The sequence below is a fragment of the Balaenoptera musculus genome, chromosome 2, assembly GCF_009873245.2.
Source record: "Balaenoptera musculus isolate JJ_BM4_2016_0621 chromosome 2, mBalMus1.pri.v3, whole genome shotgun sequence".
NCBI lineage: Eukaryota > Metazoa > Chordata > Mammalia > Artiodactyla > Balaenopteridae > Balaenoptera > Balaenoptera musculus.
In genome coordinates this window covers 38,479,706-38,499,838 of record NC_045786.1, presented here as the reverse complement: position 1 = coordinate 38,499,838, position 20,133 = coordinate 38,479,706, and the positions used below count along the sequence as shown (strand labels likewise).

The 20,133-nt window shown below is 54.6% G+C and overlaps 2 protein-coding genes and 1 non-coding gene across 7 annotated transcripts in view; 2 read left to right on the top strand and 1 right to left on the bottom strand.

Moving 5' to 3' along the window:
* FANCI (FA complementation group I) overlaps positions 1-1,460 on the top strand; it is a 78,802-nt gene extending 77,342 nt beyond the window's left edge. For 2 of the 3 annotated variants that reach the window (XM_036842314.1, XM_036842315.1), the window contains one exon: positions 474-611. In XM_036842314.1, coding sequence (XP_036698209.1) covers positions 474-536 — 63 coding nt within the window. In that variant the 3' untranslated portion in view covers positions 537-611. Of the gene's footprint in view, positions 1-473 lie in introns of all 3 variants that reach the window. The other variant, XM_036842313.1, reaches the window with a different exon arrangement.
* On the bottom strand, positions 399-18,191 carry POLG (DNA polymerase gamma, catalytic subunit). Of its 3 annotated transcripts, XM_036842316.1 has the most exons (23): positions 18,007-18,190; positions 16,446-17,222; positions 13,359-13,554; positions 12,271-12,435; positions 12,032-12,178; positions 11,803-11,882; positions 10,813-10,995; positions 10,553-10,707; positions 10,259-10,385; positions 9,094-9,330; positions 8,029-8,149; positions 7,735-7,821; positions 7,317-7,424; positions 6,655-6,815; positions 5,880-5,933; positions 5,672-5,789; positions 5,103-5,238; positions 4,755-5,001; positions 3,229-3,351; positions 2,938-3,106; positions 2,602-2,810; positions 1,469-1,629; positions 399-894 (listed from the first exon to the last, which is right to left on the bottom strand). In XM_036842316.1, the coding sequence occupies exons 2-23, from the start codon at positions 17,060-17,062 to the stop codon at positions 836-838; spliced, it is 3,660 nt and encodes a 1,219-aa protein (XP_036698211.1). In that variant the 5' UTR covers positions 17,063-17,222; positions 18,007-18,190; the 3' UTR covers positions 399-835. The 3 variants fall into 3 exon arrangements, with proteins under 3 accessions (XP_036698211.1, XP_036698213.1, XP_036698212.1); XM_036842318.1 differs by lacking the exon at positions 1,469-1,629 and having other exon boundaries at positions 18,007-18,191; XM_036842317.1 differs by lacking the exon at positions 3,229-3,351 and having other exon boundaries at positions 18,007-18,191.
* A 214-nt stretch (positions 18,192-18,405) lies between these two features.
* Positions 18,406-18,478, top strand: TRNAR-UCG. Its single transcript has one exon. It is a non-coding gene; the product is annotated as a tRNA-Arg (tRNA).
* The last annotated feature ends 1,655 nt before the right edge of the window (positions 18,479-20,133 follow it).

The window sequence follows — 20,133 nt, the reverse complement described above, 5'->3', positions numbered from 1 at the left end:
GGAACTCAATGTTTCCTTACCTCTAGTGCCTAAAATTTCTATCACCTCAGGTTTGTCTAACATAAACTGGGAGTTTACATAAAACACCCTGAATTTCTAGCTTCTCAAAAATTTTGAACTTACATTCTTCAGTTTATCACACTCCAAGCCATAATGCACCTGGCCCCGTCCACTCCCTTTGCCTACTAGGCATTTGAGTTCAGGGGAGTTATGTAGCATCTTGATGCCCCTTCTCTGTCATCTTGTCCCACGCATCTCCCCAGGTATAACAAAAGCCCCAAAAAAAGAAGTTAGCACCACCTTACTCTACTGTAGAACTCTCCCCATCTCCAACATAATTAACTCCCAGGAGTGGGAAAGGGGAGAAAGCATGACTAACACAGGCTTTGATGAGAAGATAAAGGATCTTTGTTTTTATTTCCACTGCTTCCGAGCAGGCTTATCACATTTAGAGCATTACTTCTCTCCCCTAGGGCACTGCATCAGAGCATGAGGGACAGAACAAAGAACCAGCCAAGAAGAAAAGGAAAAAATAAATGAAATGCCTGAGTTAATAACTTTGGGGCTTCTGCTTTCTTTTTACCCAACAAGCAACAATGCCCCCTTGTCCCACAGCCTGCACCAGTGTTGGCATCTTGGTTCTGAACTCAATTGCACCGTCAGTTAGAGGCAATCATTCTTGGCAGGTCCTGCTACTGAAAAATGGCTGGCCTTAGGCAAGCCCTTTTGCAAAAAGCACAGCTGAAAGCCTGAGTTTAGGAGCCTGCACCGCCCCGATGAAGCTCCACGGGAGCAAATACAGAGCCTCCAGGCAGAGCTATGGTCCAGGCTGGCTTCATTTTTCCAGGGAGCCTTTGGTGAGTTCAATTATCTGGTAAATATCCAGTGCTTCACCTGAAAAATAGTGCAAATTGGTTAGGATGCTTCCTCAAGAGTTGTTAACTCACAGGTCAGAAGTGAGAAAAGGAGCTTAATTAATGTTAAGGTCAAAAAGGACGGAAGGGTTCAGAGTAATTGCCAGGAATGGTAATGTTAACATTTGGGGAGGATCTGTTTTCTTTTTTGTATAAAATAAGTTTATCTTAGACACATAGAAAATAAGCTTTCTGATTTACTTGTTTGGCACTCAAAGCACAGTTTTTTCACTTAAGAATGTACTTTGACTTTATACAATAAATCTTCAAACATTTCCGTTGTGGTTGAAGAGGGAAGGGAACAGATGGAAGAAACCAGAGTTTCAAACATTCCTTCATTTACTATGAACAGCTTTCTAGAAACACATGCCTTTGTGATTTGAGCATCATGCTCACTTTGGAGCCAGGGCACATTATAAACTGAAATAGCCCAGTACACAGCACAAGCGGCAGACTTCTTATCCTCTGATGCCCCAAGCTTCGTGTTGTCCAAGACCACTTTCTAGTCTGCCTCACGTCCTACGAGTAAGGAGGAACAAAGGTGTTGTGCTCACCCTCGGGAATCCCGTATCTCCTTTCCATCCCAGTTGGGTTGGAAGGGGTTTTACAATCCATGGTCACTTCCTTCCTGAGGCACTGGTCGATATCGACTGTACTGAAAAAGGCGACTGACTGGGGCAAGTCATTCAGACCCAGCTTGTAGGCAAACATGCACCTGAAAGAGACCCAACCTCCTCTCACAGTCATGTCCCTGCTGTGAATCCAGGAGAGATGACCTGGTATCAGTACAGCAGAGGCTCCCCCAAGCCAGCTCTGTTCACTTAGCAAAGAAAGCTGAAGGGCCAGCACTGCCCGCTATCCAGCAGCCGAACACCTCCCGCTGAGACACTCACGTGCAATTATGGACTCAAAACACACCTTTTTTTTTTCCAGTTTGGTACACTTTATTGATTGATGTCAAAAATTTCAATTATTGGGCCAGAATTTGAATATACGAGGACTTTCATTAGCTTTGTTAAACATAACCCCCCAGGAGATGATTAAGAGGGCAGCGGAGACAGTGTTGAGTATTGTAAACATTCATTATTTACCCATTAATCAGGATAGATCATGGTTCCCAAACTGGTTCTGAGGGGCAGAGCAACATGGAACTGTAACATCATTTAATGCAACCATATAAACTAGGAATTTTACTACAAAAAAATACAACTCAATATATAAAAAAATATGTTTTTAAAATCACATTTGAGTTTCCCCATTAACAATGTTTTCTGTCAGTATTCAGAATAACAAACTTCTGGCACTTAAGAATTAACATTTAGGAATGGAAGAAAATATCTGTTTTCTACGGGTTGAGAAAAGCCTCTGTCATTTGACTTTCACAACAGAAAGGTGTGTTCTGAGGGGAGCACAATTTGAGAACTACTCTTTGGAACAACTGCCCTGGCTTCTACGTTCTCACCACCTCAGTGATCTAGTCTTGGTATATGACACTTTCAATCCCAAACAAATTTTTTCCAAAGGTTGAGGCCAGTCTTTTTTAAGACTGCTACAAATTTTAAAAATCAGAGATAAAAGTGGGAACATTTATTTCTGGGGGGATGAAAATTCAGATCATGCTCAGCCCGGTCCAAGCCCCACATATCTGGTATATGGTCAGGCCAGAGAGGCCACGGGCCTCGCCTACCTGGTCAAGAGGTTGGTGATCTGCAGGGCGAGGGCAGCGCGGTAGCGGTCCTCCTCCCGCACCAGGTAGCGAACCTCATCGTGGATGCTGATGCAGAAGCGCCCATCAATGGCAAACTCCTCAAACAGCCACTTCATGGCCACAAGCATGAGGTGTAAGTAGTCCACAGCGGAGCTCTGCACCACCCAATTCACACGGCTGGTCATAAACTGGGGAGGGAAGGTAGGCACAGGCGAGAAGCGTTAACCCACATACCAGTTCACTAGAGTAGGAGGTAGTACAGGAGCCCTGCCCTCCCTGCGACCCTCTCCCCATGTTCCAAGGGTAGTAGGATACCTCCCCCTGGACAGCAGAGGGCTCCAGGGCTCGGGTGATGCGGCAGCCCAGCACCGGGGTACGTGGTGTGTCAGACATCGCAATGCTCTCCAGCTTATTGAACATTTCTGACTCTGTGCCCCCCATCCAGGCTCGTTCAGCAACCACCTCCCACTTCTTCCATTGAGATCTGGGGGGCGAGAAACAGAGGGCAAGCTTTGTCTTTTAGCATCTTAGAGCTAAAAACAAAGCATCCCACCTTTCCCCGGGCCAGCCCAGACCCGCCCTCCATCCTTAACAGACAGTTCTCACTTCCTAGAAGCTTCTCTCTGGATCTTGCGTAGATCCTGCAGGGAAACCCAGCCATCCTCGGTCCTGTCCACAGGGAGGTCCAACTCCCTCACCAGCCACTCGCCCTCATCTGACAGCCGATACCTGGGGTGGGGGTGGGGGTGGGGGTGCAGTGTCACAACTGTCATTCCCACGGGAACGCCTCTTTTATGCCAAACCCTGGGCTAGGAGTGTTCAATCCCACCTCACTCCACTTCCACAACCACCCTGGGGTCATGCCTATCCCCTACAAGCTCCACTTCAGAGGGGGAAAAAGCTCAGAGATGCTAAGTGACTTTGTGGGATCACATAGCCAGGAAGAGGTAGAGCCTAGACAGGAACCCAGGATTTTGGGGACTACATGAGGGTAGCCCAATAAAGGACAGACTCCAACACGAGAACCACTACTGTTATTACTGTCCTAATGCCTTAGACACTGCACTGCCCCATGACCAACAGGTGGCATGTAGTAGTCCAGGAGGTAGCAAGAGCTATCACCCCACACTGGGGCGGGGGGTGCGCGTAGTGGGGACAGAACAGGCTACTCCCTGAAAGGGAGAGGACGGAAGACAGAACCTACAGCCAGGCCCGACTGACCCTTCTCAGTCCCCACTGCCCCAGACTCCCAGCTTCAGTGCAACTTCAGACATCACCAGGCTCATCCCCCGATGGCTCCAGAGCCACGTCACTCACCTGCTCAAAGGTGCACCAGGGTTTCCCCACCACCCCAGTCCAGACTCCTCTGTGAGGCCAGCAAAGGTTTCCACAACTAAGGCCCAATCTCTTCTGTCGTCACTGCCTTGCCTCCTCCGCCAGCACACGCCGCCCACGGTGCATGCCACCCCCAACCCCATGTCCTCCTCTCACCTCCGTGGACAATACTCGGCTCCCCTTTTCTGCCTTTATGCAGTTACTACTGAACTGTTATCACTTACTTTTAGTCTTTCCATGAGGTCAGCTAATTAAACACAGACACCGTATATTATACCCACGCAAGTCGTAAAGGCACCTCTCCTCCCTCACACTCGATTCAGGAACCCTCCTAGGAGGCTGCTGAGCCCCTGAGCAAACAATAGGTACTATGGGCGGAAGCAAACTGGAAGCCTGGGAAGGCTTTCTCCTCTGTCAAAATCAGTTTAAAGTCTCTGGTTTTCCGCAGGCTCTCCTGTCAGCTGTCTTCTACTAAACCGCCTGCTGCACTTGCTCTCACTCCCTGTAGGCACGTGAGTTTGCAACCCCATGTTACTGTTTACTCTGCATGACCAGAGCTCTGACAGCATAACAAAAGCGCAGCTTTAACTCTATGAGGAAAACTGACCATTAAGCAAGCAAATGTCACAACCCAAGGACAAACCACCCTAGAACTAGGTCACAGGGATCTGGAGGGAGAGGGGCCAGGTGAGGACTCAGGTAATGGGAAGAGGTAGAAAAGAAGGGGGCGGTAAAGGTAGTAAAGCAAGCCCGAGGCCCTGGGGTAACGTGGCTGTGGATGGGAGAGGCACCCTCACCTGCGGAGGCCCTTGGTGACCGCATACATCTGTCGGGCCTTCTCAGCTGCCTCCTGCCGCGTGAGCCGGTGGTTGAACTGCATTAGCAGGCGTTCAGCGAAGGGCTGCCCGGCCCCATAGATGCGGCCATAGTTGAAGACCTTGGCATGCTCACGGCTGATGCCCACTGTGGCAGCTGTCTTACTGTGTAGATCGGTGCCCCTGCTCTTCCTGCCCTGCAGTGTCATCCACCCAAAGGCTGTGCAGCCTGGGGAGCAAGGCAGAAGTGAGAAAACAGGCTTCAGAAATATTCCTCCCGGCGAGGCATCAGGCTGCCACCGCTTTGCTCCAGCCCTGGCTCCTGCTCACCATGCATGCCGGCAAAGTGGGCATCTCCAAGCACAGCTGCAATCCACAGCTCCTGGGAGTCCACATCAGCACCCACGAGGACGTAGCCGGGCGGGGCCTGCACCATGGCCTTCAACTCACTGCCTACTCGGTCAGGCTGCAGGAAGAGTGAGGTCAGACCCGACCTAGATATCCCAGTAGACTCCTCCCACCCATCCCTGGAGCCTGACTAGACTGAGAATGCTGGAGCCCTTCCTGAGGGGATGGTTTTAAGGAATGCCAGCCAGCAGTGCCCCAAACTCCACAGTTCCAGGTAAAGAATCCCTGCTCCGTACCTGGCTCTATACCCGGCCCCATCTAGACTCCACAACAGCTGTGCCTAGCATGCCTTGTCAATGTCTGGCCAGGAGCAGGTGCCCAGAACATATTTGCTGAAAAGCTGGATGAGTTGTGAAGCTAGATTTGAACTTGAGTCCTGCCTGACCCAGATTTTAGGTTCCTTTTCATGCTCCTCAGCAAAGTCCCTCTGCAACCCCAGCTTCTAGACACAGGAGAGGAAGGGCGGGACCAGAGGTGCAGAGGACATATACCCGGGCATTGCTGGCAGTGAGCCACGTGGGCTCTACAGCCCGTCGAGTGATGGTGCCAGCGGTCACGACCTGGGGCAGGATGGCCCCATAGCGGCCTTCCTCATCGTAGTGTGGGTGCCTGGGGGGAGGACACGAGGCTCAGCAGCTTGCTTGGGTCCTAGGACCCGCCCCCATTTTCCCGTTCCCACAACCACTTGCCAGGACATACCTGGTCACAGCACGGGGCAGAGCTGACCTGGGCAGCCACACCACCATCTGGGAGCTGTGGGGACAGACGGATTGCTCAGCACAGCCACAGGGAGCACACTCCATCCCCCATCACAACACGGCCCTCATTTGCCCAGCTTTGGGGGCTGCTGTGCCCCCTCCTTGCCCAGCCTCAACGCTCTTCCCACTGACTTGACCCAGGGTGGGCCTAGCATCCACCGTCTAGGAGCATAAGCCACCGGGAACTGGCCAGGCATCTGAGGCAGCTTCGGCCCCCGTCCTGGAGTATCCATGAGACACCCAGCACCAGCCCTGCCACCACTGCCTTTTCCAGGCTCAGGGCAGACTTTACCAACCCATCACAGCACCCTTCTCACAAGAGTGTGCCGCTGGCAGCCACAAACCCCTCGGAACTAGCCTTCGATCCATTTGCCATTCCCAGCCTACAGGACCCACTCCCAGGCCCCAACAGAGCTTACAGGTTACTAGCCCTCCATGGAAGGGGCCGCAGAGCTGGGAGGGGCCGCCAAAGTCCTACAGTACCACTCTTTTTACATAACAGGGAAACTGCAGCTGGAGAGGGAACGAGTCTTGCTCACGGTCCCATGGCACCAGGACCACAAGCAGCCAGGCCTCTAGACCAGGCTGTCCCTCCACTGCAGCACAGGCTGTCAGGGGCCCCTGGGTGGGAGGCAGGGGAAGGGATCCCAAGACTGCAGTAACCCGGCCAGAGGCACAGACAGACAGCATGTCTCTGCCCTCCCACGGTGACCCACCTGATACGTTTATGGGCGTTCCTCCAAAAAGAAATCATTTTGTTGATTTCCAAGGCACGGGGCCCACTGGCACCTCCTGGGCCAGCCTGCAGGGTGCCGTCCTCCATCTTGGGCAGGAAGTCTTTGGCAAAGGGGCTGCCCACATTGCAGCTGTTACCATCCTGAAAAGAGCAAAAGAAGCAGGGGCTGGAGGCACATGGCAGACCCCTAGCTGGGGAACTGATGCCCTGTGTGCCTGGGCTCTGCCCAACACTGAGCCCAGAACCTCAAGCAGAGAGGTCTGGGGCAAATCCCCGATTGCAGCGCGTGCGCACACACACACACGCACACACGGGCACTAACACACAGACACAAACAAACCTAGCTCCCCTCACAGTAACAGTCATCAGTCAACAGATCCTATCATGTACCAGATGTGGCACTAGACACCTGACATGCCCTGTGTCATTTAATTCCACCACCATGCCCCTCACCACCCAATTTTCAGAAGGAAGACAAAGCCTCAGAGAGATGGCAACATTTGTCTGAGATCATACTCTGCGCCACTACTACCAGCATTCCTGCAAAAAGGGAGTCTCCTTGTTTGAGTCACTCTGGAGGCCTACAGTGCTCCCTGAGCACAGCGAGGACACCACAGAACAGGCATGAACCAGGACACACACCTTGTGAGGCAGCTTGAAGAACCAGCAGCCGGGGATATCCACGTCATTGTAGGGTCCGTTGCCATGGTGATAAGCTGGCTGGCTGGCTTTTGGGCCGCCAGCAGCAGTCTGTGGGGGCCACACACCTAGATCAGGCCCTGCTCCAGCACCTGCATTCAGCGAGGGCCATGGGGTAGGGGGTGGGAAAAGGGCCTGAAATGGCGAGCAGGTAAGCTGGGAAATGACAGGATGGCTATGAGGTCTCAGGCTTCCTCCTTGGCCTCCAACAAGTATGGGGCCACCCAAAGGCAGGGCAGCCATCTCCCAGCTCCCCAAGACCCTGGGAATTCTCTGGGGGGAAAGAGCTACTTGGGCACAAGAGGAGGGCCCTGCCACCCAACACCCACCCAGACAACCCCTGAGCAGGTGCCCAGCTCACCAGAGCTGGGGGTTGACCTGGAACTGCCACTCGCAAGTTCTCCATCCTGGCCTCGGCCTCCACTTCTAAGCAGCCCATTTCTTCCACCTGGATGGGCCCAGGTACCAAGGAAGTGAAGCAGGGGGCTGGCTTGGCCCAAATCCACCACCCCTCCCTGCGACACGCAGACAGCCCAGGACAGCCTGGGGGGGGCAACTGAGCGCATCCGGCACCCCGCCCCCACCCAAAAGGCCGCCCCTTCCTAGAGGGAACAGAGCCCCCTCCCCAGAGCTCAGGCTCAGAGCCCGCCCTCACCGTCTGCCACATGGCACTGCTGTCGGTGAGCAGGAACTCCTCAGCCAGGTCTGCCTCCTGCAGCTCCAGCTGCTGCTTCCCCTGCTCAAGACAGTGCTTCCTGTACAGGGACTCGATGGCTCTGCGCAGAGAACAGCAGCAGCAGCCTCTGATTACCGGGTGCCCCCTCCGGGCCAGGCAGCTCGCTGGGGGCCTTCCGCGATTCCCTCCGTTTAGCCTCAGAATCAGCTCTGAGGCGGAAATGGACAGCACTTCCCCTGGTTCACAGACAGGGAGTGACAAATTGAAAACGACAGCACAATGGTGGCAGGCTGGGTTTCGAGGCCTGGGCTGACTCAAATCTAAGCGCTTCTCCCCAGGGCCGCCACCTCCCCGGGGAAAAGGTCTGGGAGCTGAGCAGTGGGAAGTCAGGGCCAGGCCCTGCCCCAGGCTGGCTCCTGCCCGCTCATCCATCCTGCAGCTCAAAGGAGCAGGCTGATCCCTGCCCCTCTGTCCTAAGGCCCCACGGGTGGTTCAGGCTGCCCCGCAGAGCCAGGACTCTCAATTCTGGGCCACTTCAAGTGCTATGGCTTCTCCCCAACACCTGCCTGTCAAAAGCTCAAGGGTTTGTGAGCTCAGACAAGAAACTGACTTCCCCAGGCCTTTGTTTTGCCAACTCTAAAATGAAGATAACCATGGGACTGCCTGGGTAACAAACGAGGGAAGCACTGTAAAAGGTTTATTAACACAGAGTATAATCAGTGCTCAATAAATTATACTAAAAAAAGGGGGACAAAGCTCATCCCCCCTGTCACTTCCAACAGCCCTCCCTCTGCACACTCCTGTGAGGGCAGCTGGGCTGCCAGGCCCAGGAGCAGGGCCTCAATCTCACCCACTCCAAGCACCACGCCCTCAGCCCCACAGGGCTCTGAGGCCCAGACAGAAAAGGCAGCCACCAAACAAAGAACTAGAACCCAGACTCTCAGACCCGAGCTCTTTCCACTAGCCTGAGCTGGGTTTGGTCTCTCCAGCAAGGGGAAGGGGTCCCTAGCCTCCAGCCCCTTCCTCCCTGAGCCAGAGCCTTACGTGTAGGGGCAGGCCACCCCAGCCGACGTTAGGCCGCTGCCTGGTGGCACCTTAGCCAGGTTGTCCCGCCGCCCGGGCACCAGGTATCCCCAGCCATGCCGCTCCGAGTAGTGCAGAGGGAAGCCGTCCCAGGTCAGCGCCATGAGTTTAGGTGTGACCCGCATCTGGAGACTGAGGAGACTGGGGCCTGGGGTCCACGCAGGGTCATCTAGCCGGGGACAGAGCTTCCGATACCACCTATGCCCCGCCAGAAGAGAGCAGTGTCATGGTAGTCGGGGGAGGACAGTGTATGACGGCAAGGGCCCCACCCACTCTCCAAGACCCCAAGGCTTTCTGGTGACCTCAGCCTACAGTCACCATCCCTTCCCTCTGGGATACAACCAGGACCCCCACGGAGTCCCCTAGAATAATTCGAATATCCCAGAAGGAAAGATCCTATGTCAGCCCCCCTGTACTACTCAGAAGCCAGGACCCACATGCATAGCCTAGGGCTGGAATCCTTCCCCAGCTCCATTTCATGCAGGGAAACTGCCCAGAGGAGCAAGTAGATCTGCCCTCCCACCGCTGCTCTAAAGGCACACCAGGGCCTTCAGAGCTCCATCCCTCACGTGCTGTTCACCGGAGCCAACACAAGGGTGAGGCAAGTAAGGCACTCAGGGCACAAAATTTAAGGCGGCCTCATCTCAGGCAAATGTAAAGTTGGCACTCTGCTGTTCACCCGGGCTGCCCTTATTTTCTCATCTCTGCCACTCTATGGGGTGTGAATGAAGAGTCACCTCCTCAAGGAAGCCTTCCTTGATTTCCCCAGGCAGAGTCAGGCACTGCCTCAACACTGATGGATATAAACTCCAGCTGCGCTGGCTGGTCTGCACAACTGGCTCCTCCCAGGGAGAAGCTACTAGAAAGAAGGGAGTTATGTTCCTATTTGTACTCTCAGAGGCTACTATGAGGCCCAGCACACAGCAGGTGCTTAGTGCACTTGTACTGCTTGAGTCCAGTGACCCAGGGGTCAGAGCAAACTGGAAGATGGCAGGAACAAATGGCAGCAGGTTACTAAGGGCCCATATGCACACCACCCCCTGTGCTGGGGCCCAGAATAGGGGTGTCCCAGGGTGGAGGGAGGGGTAAGGATGGCCGCTGGACATGTTAGGGAGACAGGGCTCACCCTGGGTGCCCAGGAAGGTGCTGGGGCCGCTTGGGCAGGAGCTCTGTGGTCCCCCTCAGCTGCTCCAAGCAGGCGCGGGCCATGACATCTCGCTGAAACTCCTCCTCCTCACTGGGGGGGCCAGGGTCTGCACAGGGTCGGGGAGGACAATCAGGACCAGAGAAGGGTCTCTCACAAAGACCTGCCCAGCCTACTCATCTCTGGAAGGCTGGAGCAACCCCTTCCAAGGGACCCCCGGGTCCCAGGACCTTCCCAGGGTCCATCCCTGCCCCACCTCCCGCCCATGTTCCCCACCTTCCTGATCCTTGGGATCCCCAGGGGCCTCGGGCCCCTCGACAGGCAACTTGCTGGCTGTGGCCGGCTCCTTCCTCTTCACCTTCTTTGCCTTCTTCTGCTTAAATTCCTGTAGGTCCCACTCTAGGTCCCAGAGCCAGGGATCTTCTTTGTACCTGCACAGCCAGTCCACCAGGGCAGGGCTAAGGCCAAGCCGAAGGCCAGCCCTCCCACCTGCCCACCCCCTGCAGGGGGATCCAGCCCGCCCAAGGCCTGGCTACCTCTCTCCTGAGAGCAGCTGGCAGGCATCATTGGCCAAGTCCATCAGCGACTTCTTCATCTCCCACTGGAGCTCCTCGTAGGTGCTCTGTGCCTCCGCCAGGTAACGCTCCCAGTTCTGGTTGACGGGCAGGTAGGAGACACCCATCTCCAACATGCCAGCCAGAGTCACCGGGTGGGGACACCTTGAGGACAAACACCAGGGCTGCCATAAATGACCACAGGAGGCAAGGCTTTGGCTCAATCCCTGGGCCAGCCTGGCGATCCTCAACCCAACCACCCACGTCAGACAGACAGGGGTTTAAACCCCAGCTCTACCGTTTCCCAGCCATGAGACCCTGGGTAAGTCACTTCATCTCTCTGAGCCTAAGTTCCTTCGTCTATAAAATGGGAATAATATCATTCCATCCTCAGGGGTAATGGGGGAATGACAGATCACAAAAATGAAAATGGCTGCCATTTGCTGAGTAATGGCTAAGCGCCAGGCACTGTGCTACAACCCCATACACACAAAAGATCATACAAGAACCTCGCAACTATATTTGTGTATGCTTCACAGATAAGAGCATTGAGGCTCAGAGAAACCAAGTAACTTGCCCAAGGTCAAATGAGTTGGATAGGATAATCAAGATTAGAACCAGGTCTGGCTGACACTTATGACTCTGACCACATCATAAAACTGACTCACTAGCAAACATAACCAAGACGGATGCGAAGTCCTTGGCTCAGGATCTGGGTTCAGAGACGGTGCTTAGCAAACCAGGACCACGCACATGAAACAAGCACAGCCTCAGTGCCCCCCTCCAGGGCACTGTAGAAACCCCCGAGTCCAAGGCCCAGCGGGGCACCACTGGACAGAGTGGCTCCAAGCTCTCAGCCCAGAAAGGCTAAGGCCCCCAGCCTGAGAAAGGCCCGGCACCACCTGGTTACGGTGGGCCTGGGTACCAGGAACCCACTGACCCCCATGGGTTCCCAGAGGGGCTCTCCCTCACCTCTCCAAGAAGAGCGGTAGCTGCTGCTGGAAAACCTCATAGGTGGCCCACACGTCCTGGGCACAGTACTGCATCAGGTCCTGGCACAGGCGACAGGAAGGCGCTGGGTGGGCAGCCATCCCACTACCACCACCGGGCCTCTCAGGGTCAGGTCTGGCAGCTACGCTCCCCAGGGTCGCTAGGGGTCTGCCACAGCCCATGTCCCCAGAGCCCCTCTCCACCACCATACCTGGAAGTTCTCACGGATGTCCTTCATGCTACCCTTGACAAACAGCTCGCGGGGCTCCTTCTCTAAGTGAGGCCCCCCCACGTAGAGGCTGTGCACGTCTGCCAGATTATTGACACTGCTGATGTCCAGCCAGTCCCAGGATGAGATCTGGAGGCCAGAGCAAGGGACATGGCAGATCAGCTCGGTCTCAAGCCAGACAGGCAGGCCGGGGACGGGGTCCCCCCCCAGTGTGCTCTCACCGCTGGGCCGTTGGCTTTGCTCTGGGATTTCTGGCCTCGCTGTGTGGGGTGCCGGGCCTTGTGCTTGCCCTGCTTGGCTGCCATCCACAGACTGCGCTGGAAGCTGCTTAGCCCTGAGATGGCCATGTGCATGCTCATGGTGTCCAGGAAGCGCATGCGGGAGCCCTGAGGAGGAGAGGCTGCAGCTGAGGGGCCAGCCTACTCCTGCTTCGGCACTTCAGCCCACCAGCCCCACCTCAGCCTCCCCTCCCAGCCCACAGCCTCCCAACGCTAAAGACAGAGTGTCTTCATGCTTGCCAACGCTTGTCCCTCCACCTGTGAGGGGCCTGCCTTCTCAAACCCTAGCCACCCTTGAAGGCGCAGGCCTGGTTGAATCCCAACACACAGGCCTTCCCAGCATCTAGCAACAGCTCCAGGGGCACCTTGGGAACACAGTGGCCAAAACGAGGCCTTCCAAGCTATCAGGCTCGGCCCCCAGCCCTGCCGCTCAGAAGCGCTGTGGCCCTGGGCAAGTCAACAAGGCTGTCTGAGCCTCAGCACCCTCAGCTAGAGGTTAAGGCTACTCTCACCTGCCCTGCCTTTCTCCTAGGGCACTTTTCACAGAATTAAGAATTGCCACAACTATGGTTCTGAGTGTTTGATGTGTGCACTGTTCAAACCCTCTCAACAATCCTATGAGGTAGCTTCTGCCATCTCCCTCTCTTTACAAATAAGGAAACTGAGGCTCAGTTTCCTTAGTTGTAAAGGGATGTTAAGAGGCTCATGCTGCTCACCAGTGGCCAAGGCAGGATGGGAGCCCAGGCTGTGGAGCCCACGGCCTCCAAAGACCCAGGCTAAGCTCTAAAATGCCGCACAGAGAAAGGGCCATTAGTACCCTGTGACAACTCAGGTCCTGTGCCAGGCAGACCCTAGGGACAGAACAGCTGGGTACAGGGACCACGGGCAGGGCTGGTCAACAGGAGGCCCTGTAGCTTCTACAAAGGCGATGGAGGCACTGGCCAGGAAAAGCAATGCCTTCCCTAGCCACTGAGAGCAGGGCTCTTAGCCCACCCCGTGCCAGAGCCTGCATTTGGCCCCATGAACCATACCCGGATCAGGTACTGCTCCCTGACATGGGCCCGGTCGAAGGACACGTTGTGCCCCACCACTAACTGCTCCTGCCAGTCTCGCTGGGTGGGGCCGCCGGCACTGGCAGGGACCTCCAGGGGAATGAGGTCAGCCGGCGACAGCTGGCTGGTCCAAGAGTAACGCTCTTCCACCAGCCGCCGGCTGCACCAGGAATACCTGAGGGAGGTGAGAGGCAGGCAGGTTCAGCACGGAGGCATTCAAGTTCTGCTCCACAATCCCCACTGCACACCTACCACCACATGCCAGGCCCTACACTAGCAGCTGGGGGTACAAGGGAGACCACGGGGTGCTCCTAGTCCTCACAGAGCTAGAGGTCGGGTGGGGTGCTGTCCGGGTATGTGTTGGGAGCGCGGAGGAGTTACAAAAGCTTCTTTACTTTTCAACCTCCACAGAGAGAAAGGGAGCTAAGTGCCACAGTCCCGAGTGTCCCGGATGGGCATTCAGCCTGGGCCATCAAGGTGTTTGTTACGCCCAGGGCTCATCAAGTCTGTGCTCGGCTCTGAGGTGTCTTAATGACCATTATCAACCCCTCACGTCTATAAGCACAAAATGGCTCATGTTCAAAGTGCTAGTAAAGAAGAGAGACAATTATAATAAAACCCAGAGTGGAATTTTTTTAATTGAAAGTGGCAAAAAAAAAAAAAAAACCAAAAAAGACAAATGCTGCACACATGTACAGGATGAATCATCTGACGACTGGAAAGATTCTGAAGGACAAAGAGCGAATCACGCACCTTATAGAAGGTGCTGTCTCTCTGAGCAACCACCCTCAGTGAGAGACCAGGGAAAGTGCCGGAATGGAGGAAATGTATGCACATGTGCTAGGAAATATGCGCTAGGGTTGGGGTGGGAGGGGCAGGGGATGAGTGCTGCCTGCTGGGGGCCGGACACTGATTCAGGAAAAGGCTGGAGTTTGCGCAAGATCCACAAGACTAAGTGTGGGGAAATGGCCACTGAGCAAAAGCTTTTTGTGAACCACAGATTACGCCAAAGGGTCAAGGCCACTCAGCATCAAAGTGAGTGACGAGACCACATGTGTGGCCACCACAGCTGCGAACAAGCTGCCTGTTTCCCTTACGGTGGGGAGGAGGGGTTATCTGCCGCCAACAGTTACAACAAACATAAAACTAGTTTCTTTGGGGGAAGGGGTTACCAGCAAAAAGAGGTTCCTAGTGTTAAACGTGGTAAAATCTAACTCACACTCCAAATGATGGGAAAACACTCAGGGGCTCAAGTTGAAACCTCCTCCCCTTTCAATTCAACATGTCAAAGCCCTCAAACACAACACAGAAGAAAAGGCTGAAGGATGTCAAATATTTGAGGCTGTGGTGATGACAGGGACTTTAGTTGCAATAAAAAGCCAGAATGGTGTCAAGATCCGGGTCTGCAGCTGTACATGAGAACCATCTTGTTAAATTTATTTGTGATAAAAAAAGAAGAAAGCCAAAATGCAAACACCTCTGGCAAATTTAAGATGAGCCAGAACCAATGCCGTTAACACACTTTTCCTGTGAATCTTAGATCAGTGTTGACAGCCTGTGTAATGTCCCTCTGGTCTGATGACCAAAGCCCTTACCAGCAGCCTTCGGGAAGCTGCCCTCTGGGCCATCCAAGGCTTCTCCCTCCCACTGGAAACCGCGGGCTGCTCAGGAACCTGATGTTACGCAGCCACGCGGCAGGGATGTGCCCAGGTTAAAAGTGGACTGCTGTCAGGGCCCCATCTGGCACCCCCCACCCCCCCACAGTCAGGCTCCCAAAAGGAAGGCCCCAGCATGAGCCCAGTCCTCAGCAACGGCTTCTGCCGCCAGGCAAACTGCACAGTGCCCCCAGTACCACCGGCAAGAATGCAATGAGAATGAGAGGAGGATGGGAAGGACAGGGAGAGAAAGAGATGAAAAATTAGCAGAGGAAGAAGGAGGAAAAGAAAAAGGGGACTTCAGGGAAATTGGCCAAGAATGACCAAAAGATCAAAAAACAAGTCCTTCTTGTCACTGGTTTCCTAATTTCCTTTCAGCCACCACAGTCTACTTTACTTCCTCAAATGATGGACAGTATTCCCTCTATTTTGACCATCAAGTTACACAGTAAGCACTGAGATTCTCATCTTAACTGGAACTAAGTCAATGAGGAATCATCTAGTTTTGCTCTTTTCAGCCGTTAATGCCTACCTTATCTATTTAGCCATGTTTTCACCATTTTCAACTGCATATTTAACATTTCGCAGCTTTCTTTACAAAGATGTAGCTTCCAATAGGAATAAAGAAACTGCCAACTTTTTTGCTGGCCATGCCTGAAAGCATTAAGGTTGTAAATAGTATTTTAATCCTGGAATGAAGAATAAAAAAGGGGAGAAACAGTACTGCCATCATTGTTTGAAAAAGAAACTTGGGTAGCACTTAGAAAGTTATTAAAAAAGAAAAGAGAGATCGGATATACCTTTGGGGGACAAAAATGCCTGCAAGCCTGCTTGGAAGGCTGGGGGAAGGAAGCAGTTTCCCAACTGGGGGTGGTCACGGGGGTGTTACCTGAGGGGAGTGGGTATCTGGAAACAATGAAATGGGTCGGGCGGGGGGGTGGGATTTGGTCTGGCATTTAAGGGAGCAGCTGGGGATGCTGAGTGTCCTATACTGCCTGGGACATTCCGCAAAAAGGAGCTTTCTCCTGCCCAAAATTACCAAAAGCATCCCCAAACGGAAACACTGTTCAAATGTCTTGGACTAACTTCTCAGGAAGCTACTAGGGAAAGGGGGAAGGCACCAAATCAAGGTGATTTCAAGTGGTCTCCCAGTCAGTCTCAAGTTCAACACTACTGTGATTCTCTGCACAGCCCCTATCACCACGTGACATTTGCTTGGGTGTTGTTTACTACCCATACCTTCCTACCAGAAAGTAAGGTCTGTAAAAGCTGGGGTCAAGCTTGTTTTAGTTCACCACTGAGTCCACAGTCCCTGGAAATCCGCCCACCAGACACATAGTGGGAGCTCACCAAACTATTAAGCTGGGCCCCCCACGTGTGCTCAAGTCCCCTGACCCCCGCCCATACTCACCAGGCCGAGGGGGATATGGCCACCGCCAATGTGGGGCAAGTTCCCTCTGCCAAGCAGACCTCCACGTCGAACACCAGGGCCCGCTCCTCGGGGATGGCCACGGGTTCGGCCTCCCCCGCGGGGCCGTACCGGGTCCAGCCCTCCGCCCAGGCCCAGTTCGGGGGCCGGGGGGCCAGCTGGGCCTGCAATAACAAGTTGGCCGCCTCCAGGTAGGGCAGGCTCTGCTTCTGGGCCAGGAGGCGGAAGTGCTGGTCCAGGCTGCCCCCGTAGAGGGGCGGCAGGCGCAGCTCCACGTCGGGCAAGGGCGCGGCCGGCTGACCCCAGAGCCCGTGCTTCTGCAGGTGCTCGACGCTGCGGCGCACCGCGGCCTCGCCGGGCATCTCCCCGCCGTGCCCGAAGATTTGCTCGTGAAGCCCTCTCGAGAGCATCTGGATGTGCAATGGGTTGTGCCGCAGCTGCCCGCCCTCCGAGGACGGCACTGGCGGCGGCTGCGGCTGCGGCTGCCCGTCGCTGGGGACGGGGACGGAGGCGGAGCTGGAGACCCAACGCCCCGGAGCTGGAACCGGCCCTGGCCCGACGGTGGCGCCGGCCACCTTCCTCCAGAGCAGGCGGCTCATGGTTGGTGCAGGGAGCCCCCCGCTGGGAGTCAGCACACCTGGCTTTGGGCTCCAGCTTGGCAGCTTCTACTGGCTGAGAGACGTGGTGAGAGACACGTCCTGTCTCTGTTTTCCTGTCAGTGAAATGGTTCTGACCATGCCTGCCTTCCACCCACAAATCCTAAAGGAGACAGATGATATAGTGTTACTAATTACACACGTAACATGTGTGATATTAACAGCCATCATTCCTTGAGCATTTTCTGCGGCCCAGGCACTGTGCCAGGCGCCTTTAGGTACATTTTCTCAGTGAATCATCAGACAACCATGGGAAATAGCAATACCCCTCCTGAGGAAAACTGAGGTTCACGTAAGTTCACCAGGGAAGGTTGACGGCCGTGGTTAAGAGAGCAGACTCTGGATAGAAGAACGCGGGTTTGAATGCCGGCTCTGGCTCTTACGAGACGTATGACCTTGGGCAAGCTCCTTAGGCCCCCATTTCCTACTCTGTAAAATGGGGTTACGGATTCTACCTGTCATACAGAGCTGCTGTTTGGGTGACACAGGGCGAACACGCCGCGCGGCCCGGCCCTCGGCAAGCCCTCGGCAAATGGTGGCTGCCGTTATCGCGACCGCCGTAGCCCGAGGGCCTAGCGCCTTTAGGAGACAGCGCCCGGATTCGAACCCGCCAGGTGGGCCGCCGTCCCGCGGGGCCCCCACCCACGCCCGAGCCCGGGCCCGGGCCCAGCAGGCCGAGGGCGCCCTGCAGGGGGCGTCGGCAGCGGCCCCCGCGCTCCCGGCCGTCCGACCAACCGACCGCTAGCCTGAGCCCGGCGGCCGCGCCGCGGTGCGCCCTGGGACCAGCCTCCGCCCAGCTCAGGGCCTCGCTCCCTGACTGGAGAGGGAGGGGCCGCGCCGCCGCTCAGGGACCCGGCCTCCCCCCCAACGCCGAACCCGCCGGAAACCTCAGTCCGCCCGGTGCTTCCTGGTCTGCGGCTCCCGACCCCAGGCCGGCGGCGCGGCGTCTCCCTCCGCGCGGCCTATGCAGCCTCGGGGTGGCGTGTGGCCTGCACCGGAGCAGTCCGCCTCGCTGGCAGCCTCAACTTCCCGTCTGCGCCCCGCTCACTCCCGCGGCTACCCGAGAGGCAAGAGGGAGACTCCCAGCGCGACCAATAGGAGAGCCAAAAGTGGACCGGTCCGCCCGTGGGGTGGGGAGGAAGGACTTCCGGGTGGGCCTTCCCTGCGGAACTCTGGGAACCAAGGTCCAACCTCCCCTGCTCAAGAAGCAGGTGGATTGGTCCTGGGCAAGCCGGTGGGCGGTAATAATACTTTTTAGATTGTCCAAAGAACCTCAACTATCGGGCGGCCGCGTGGCCTAATGGATAAGGCGTCTGACTTCGGATCAGAAGATTGCAGGTTCGAGTCCTGCCGCGGTCGCGAAAGTATCTCAACATTTTTGGCTCATTCCTTCTTCGGAATTAAGTACCGGAATACTACAAAATGCTGTCGCTGATTACCACCCCACGTGGAAGTCTGGGAACACCAAGATTTGCCGAAGTAACTACCCCCACACCCAGTATGTCCCACTGAAATTGCTCCCTTGCTTCCCCTGGGGGCGGGAGTGGTGGTACTTTTCTAAAATGTACCTTACGCGCTCACACCCCCACGCTGGTAGAGTGGGGGGGCGGGTGGGCATCCTACGCGGAAACCCCGATTTTAAATAAACTGATACGTGGGAATAACAGAGACTCACGTTTGAAGGGAACCCCCTCCCTCTCTTCATCCTGGGCAATTCTGATGGGTAAAAATACTGCCTTTCGTTGAACCCGAATCTGCCGCCCGGTAGATTAAGCCCTCGCCCCGGCGCGTCCGGCTCCCCCCCCCCGCCGCCTGAGGAGCTACCAGAGGTTGCCCTCCAGTCTTTGCGGGCTCCTGTCTCTGCATCCACCTCCTGTTGCTGCAGGTGCCTCTGATAAACTGTAAAGCGCCGCAGAAGAAGGCCCACGTGGATAACGAGAGCCTGGGAGTTGGATCCTGGAGACCTAGGAAAGCGAGGCTCAGAGAGCTTTGAGACAGACCTGAGGACACACAGCTGACTAGGGACAAAACTCAGGCCTCACAGAAAGTGGGCGCCCATCTCCCAGGCCGTGCGTGTGCCAGGACACCGTGAACTGACTGGAGAAACCGACTTCGGTATTTTTCAGGGGTGTGGTTTGGAGATACCCAGGGAAACACACTCCTCCGCCTGTCCTGCGGACTGATCCCGCCCAGAGAGGCGGAGAGAAGCCCCAGACCAAGGCTTGCGAAGGTTGCACTAGCATTGAACCTAGATCCTTCCATACATTTTCCTTTTCTTTATTTTTAAGTATGAAATATTGTTTATACATTGTTCTAGATGTATTTAATATACACACAAATGTATTTTTGTTTCCTTCTTTTGGCAAAAAATACAAGCAACTGAAAATTCAGCGTCTTAGAATCTGGGCTTTTCCACGTAAACTTGTACCACTGATATTTAACAAAATGCTAGAGAAGAGGTTCTCAGCTTAAATCAGGGACTCCCTAAATGGCGAAAACATTTTCATTATTTCTTCTAATCTCCTACTGCAATTTAGCATTTCCTTCAATTATGAGGTTAGGCTACCAACCACAGTAGTATCAGCAGCACCTGGGGCTTTGTCCCCAGTAGCAATCACAGATATTTCCATGACACATTACAGTTGCTGCAGATTTTTCAAAATATTGTTTACACTCATCTGTACTTCATTTCTTTCTTTTTTTTAATTGGGGTATAGTTGTTTTACAATGTCCTGTTAGTTTCTACTGTACAGCGATAAGTATCCCGTCTTTTTTGGATTTGCTTCCCATTTAGGTCACTACAAAGCACTGAGTTCCCTGTACTATACAGCAGGTTCTCATTAGTTATCTATTTTATACATGTTAGTGTATATATGTCAGTCCCAATCTCCCAATTCATCCCACCCACCCCCCATTTCCCCCCTTGGTCTCCATACGTTTGTTCTCTACATCTGTGTCTCTATTTCTGCCTTGCAGACAGGTTCATCTGTACCATTTTTCTAGACTCCACATAT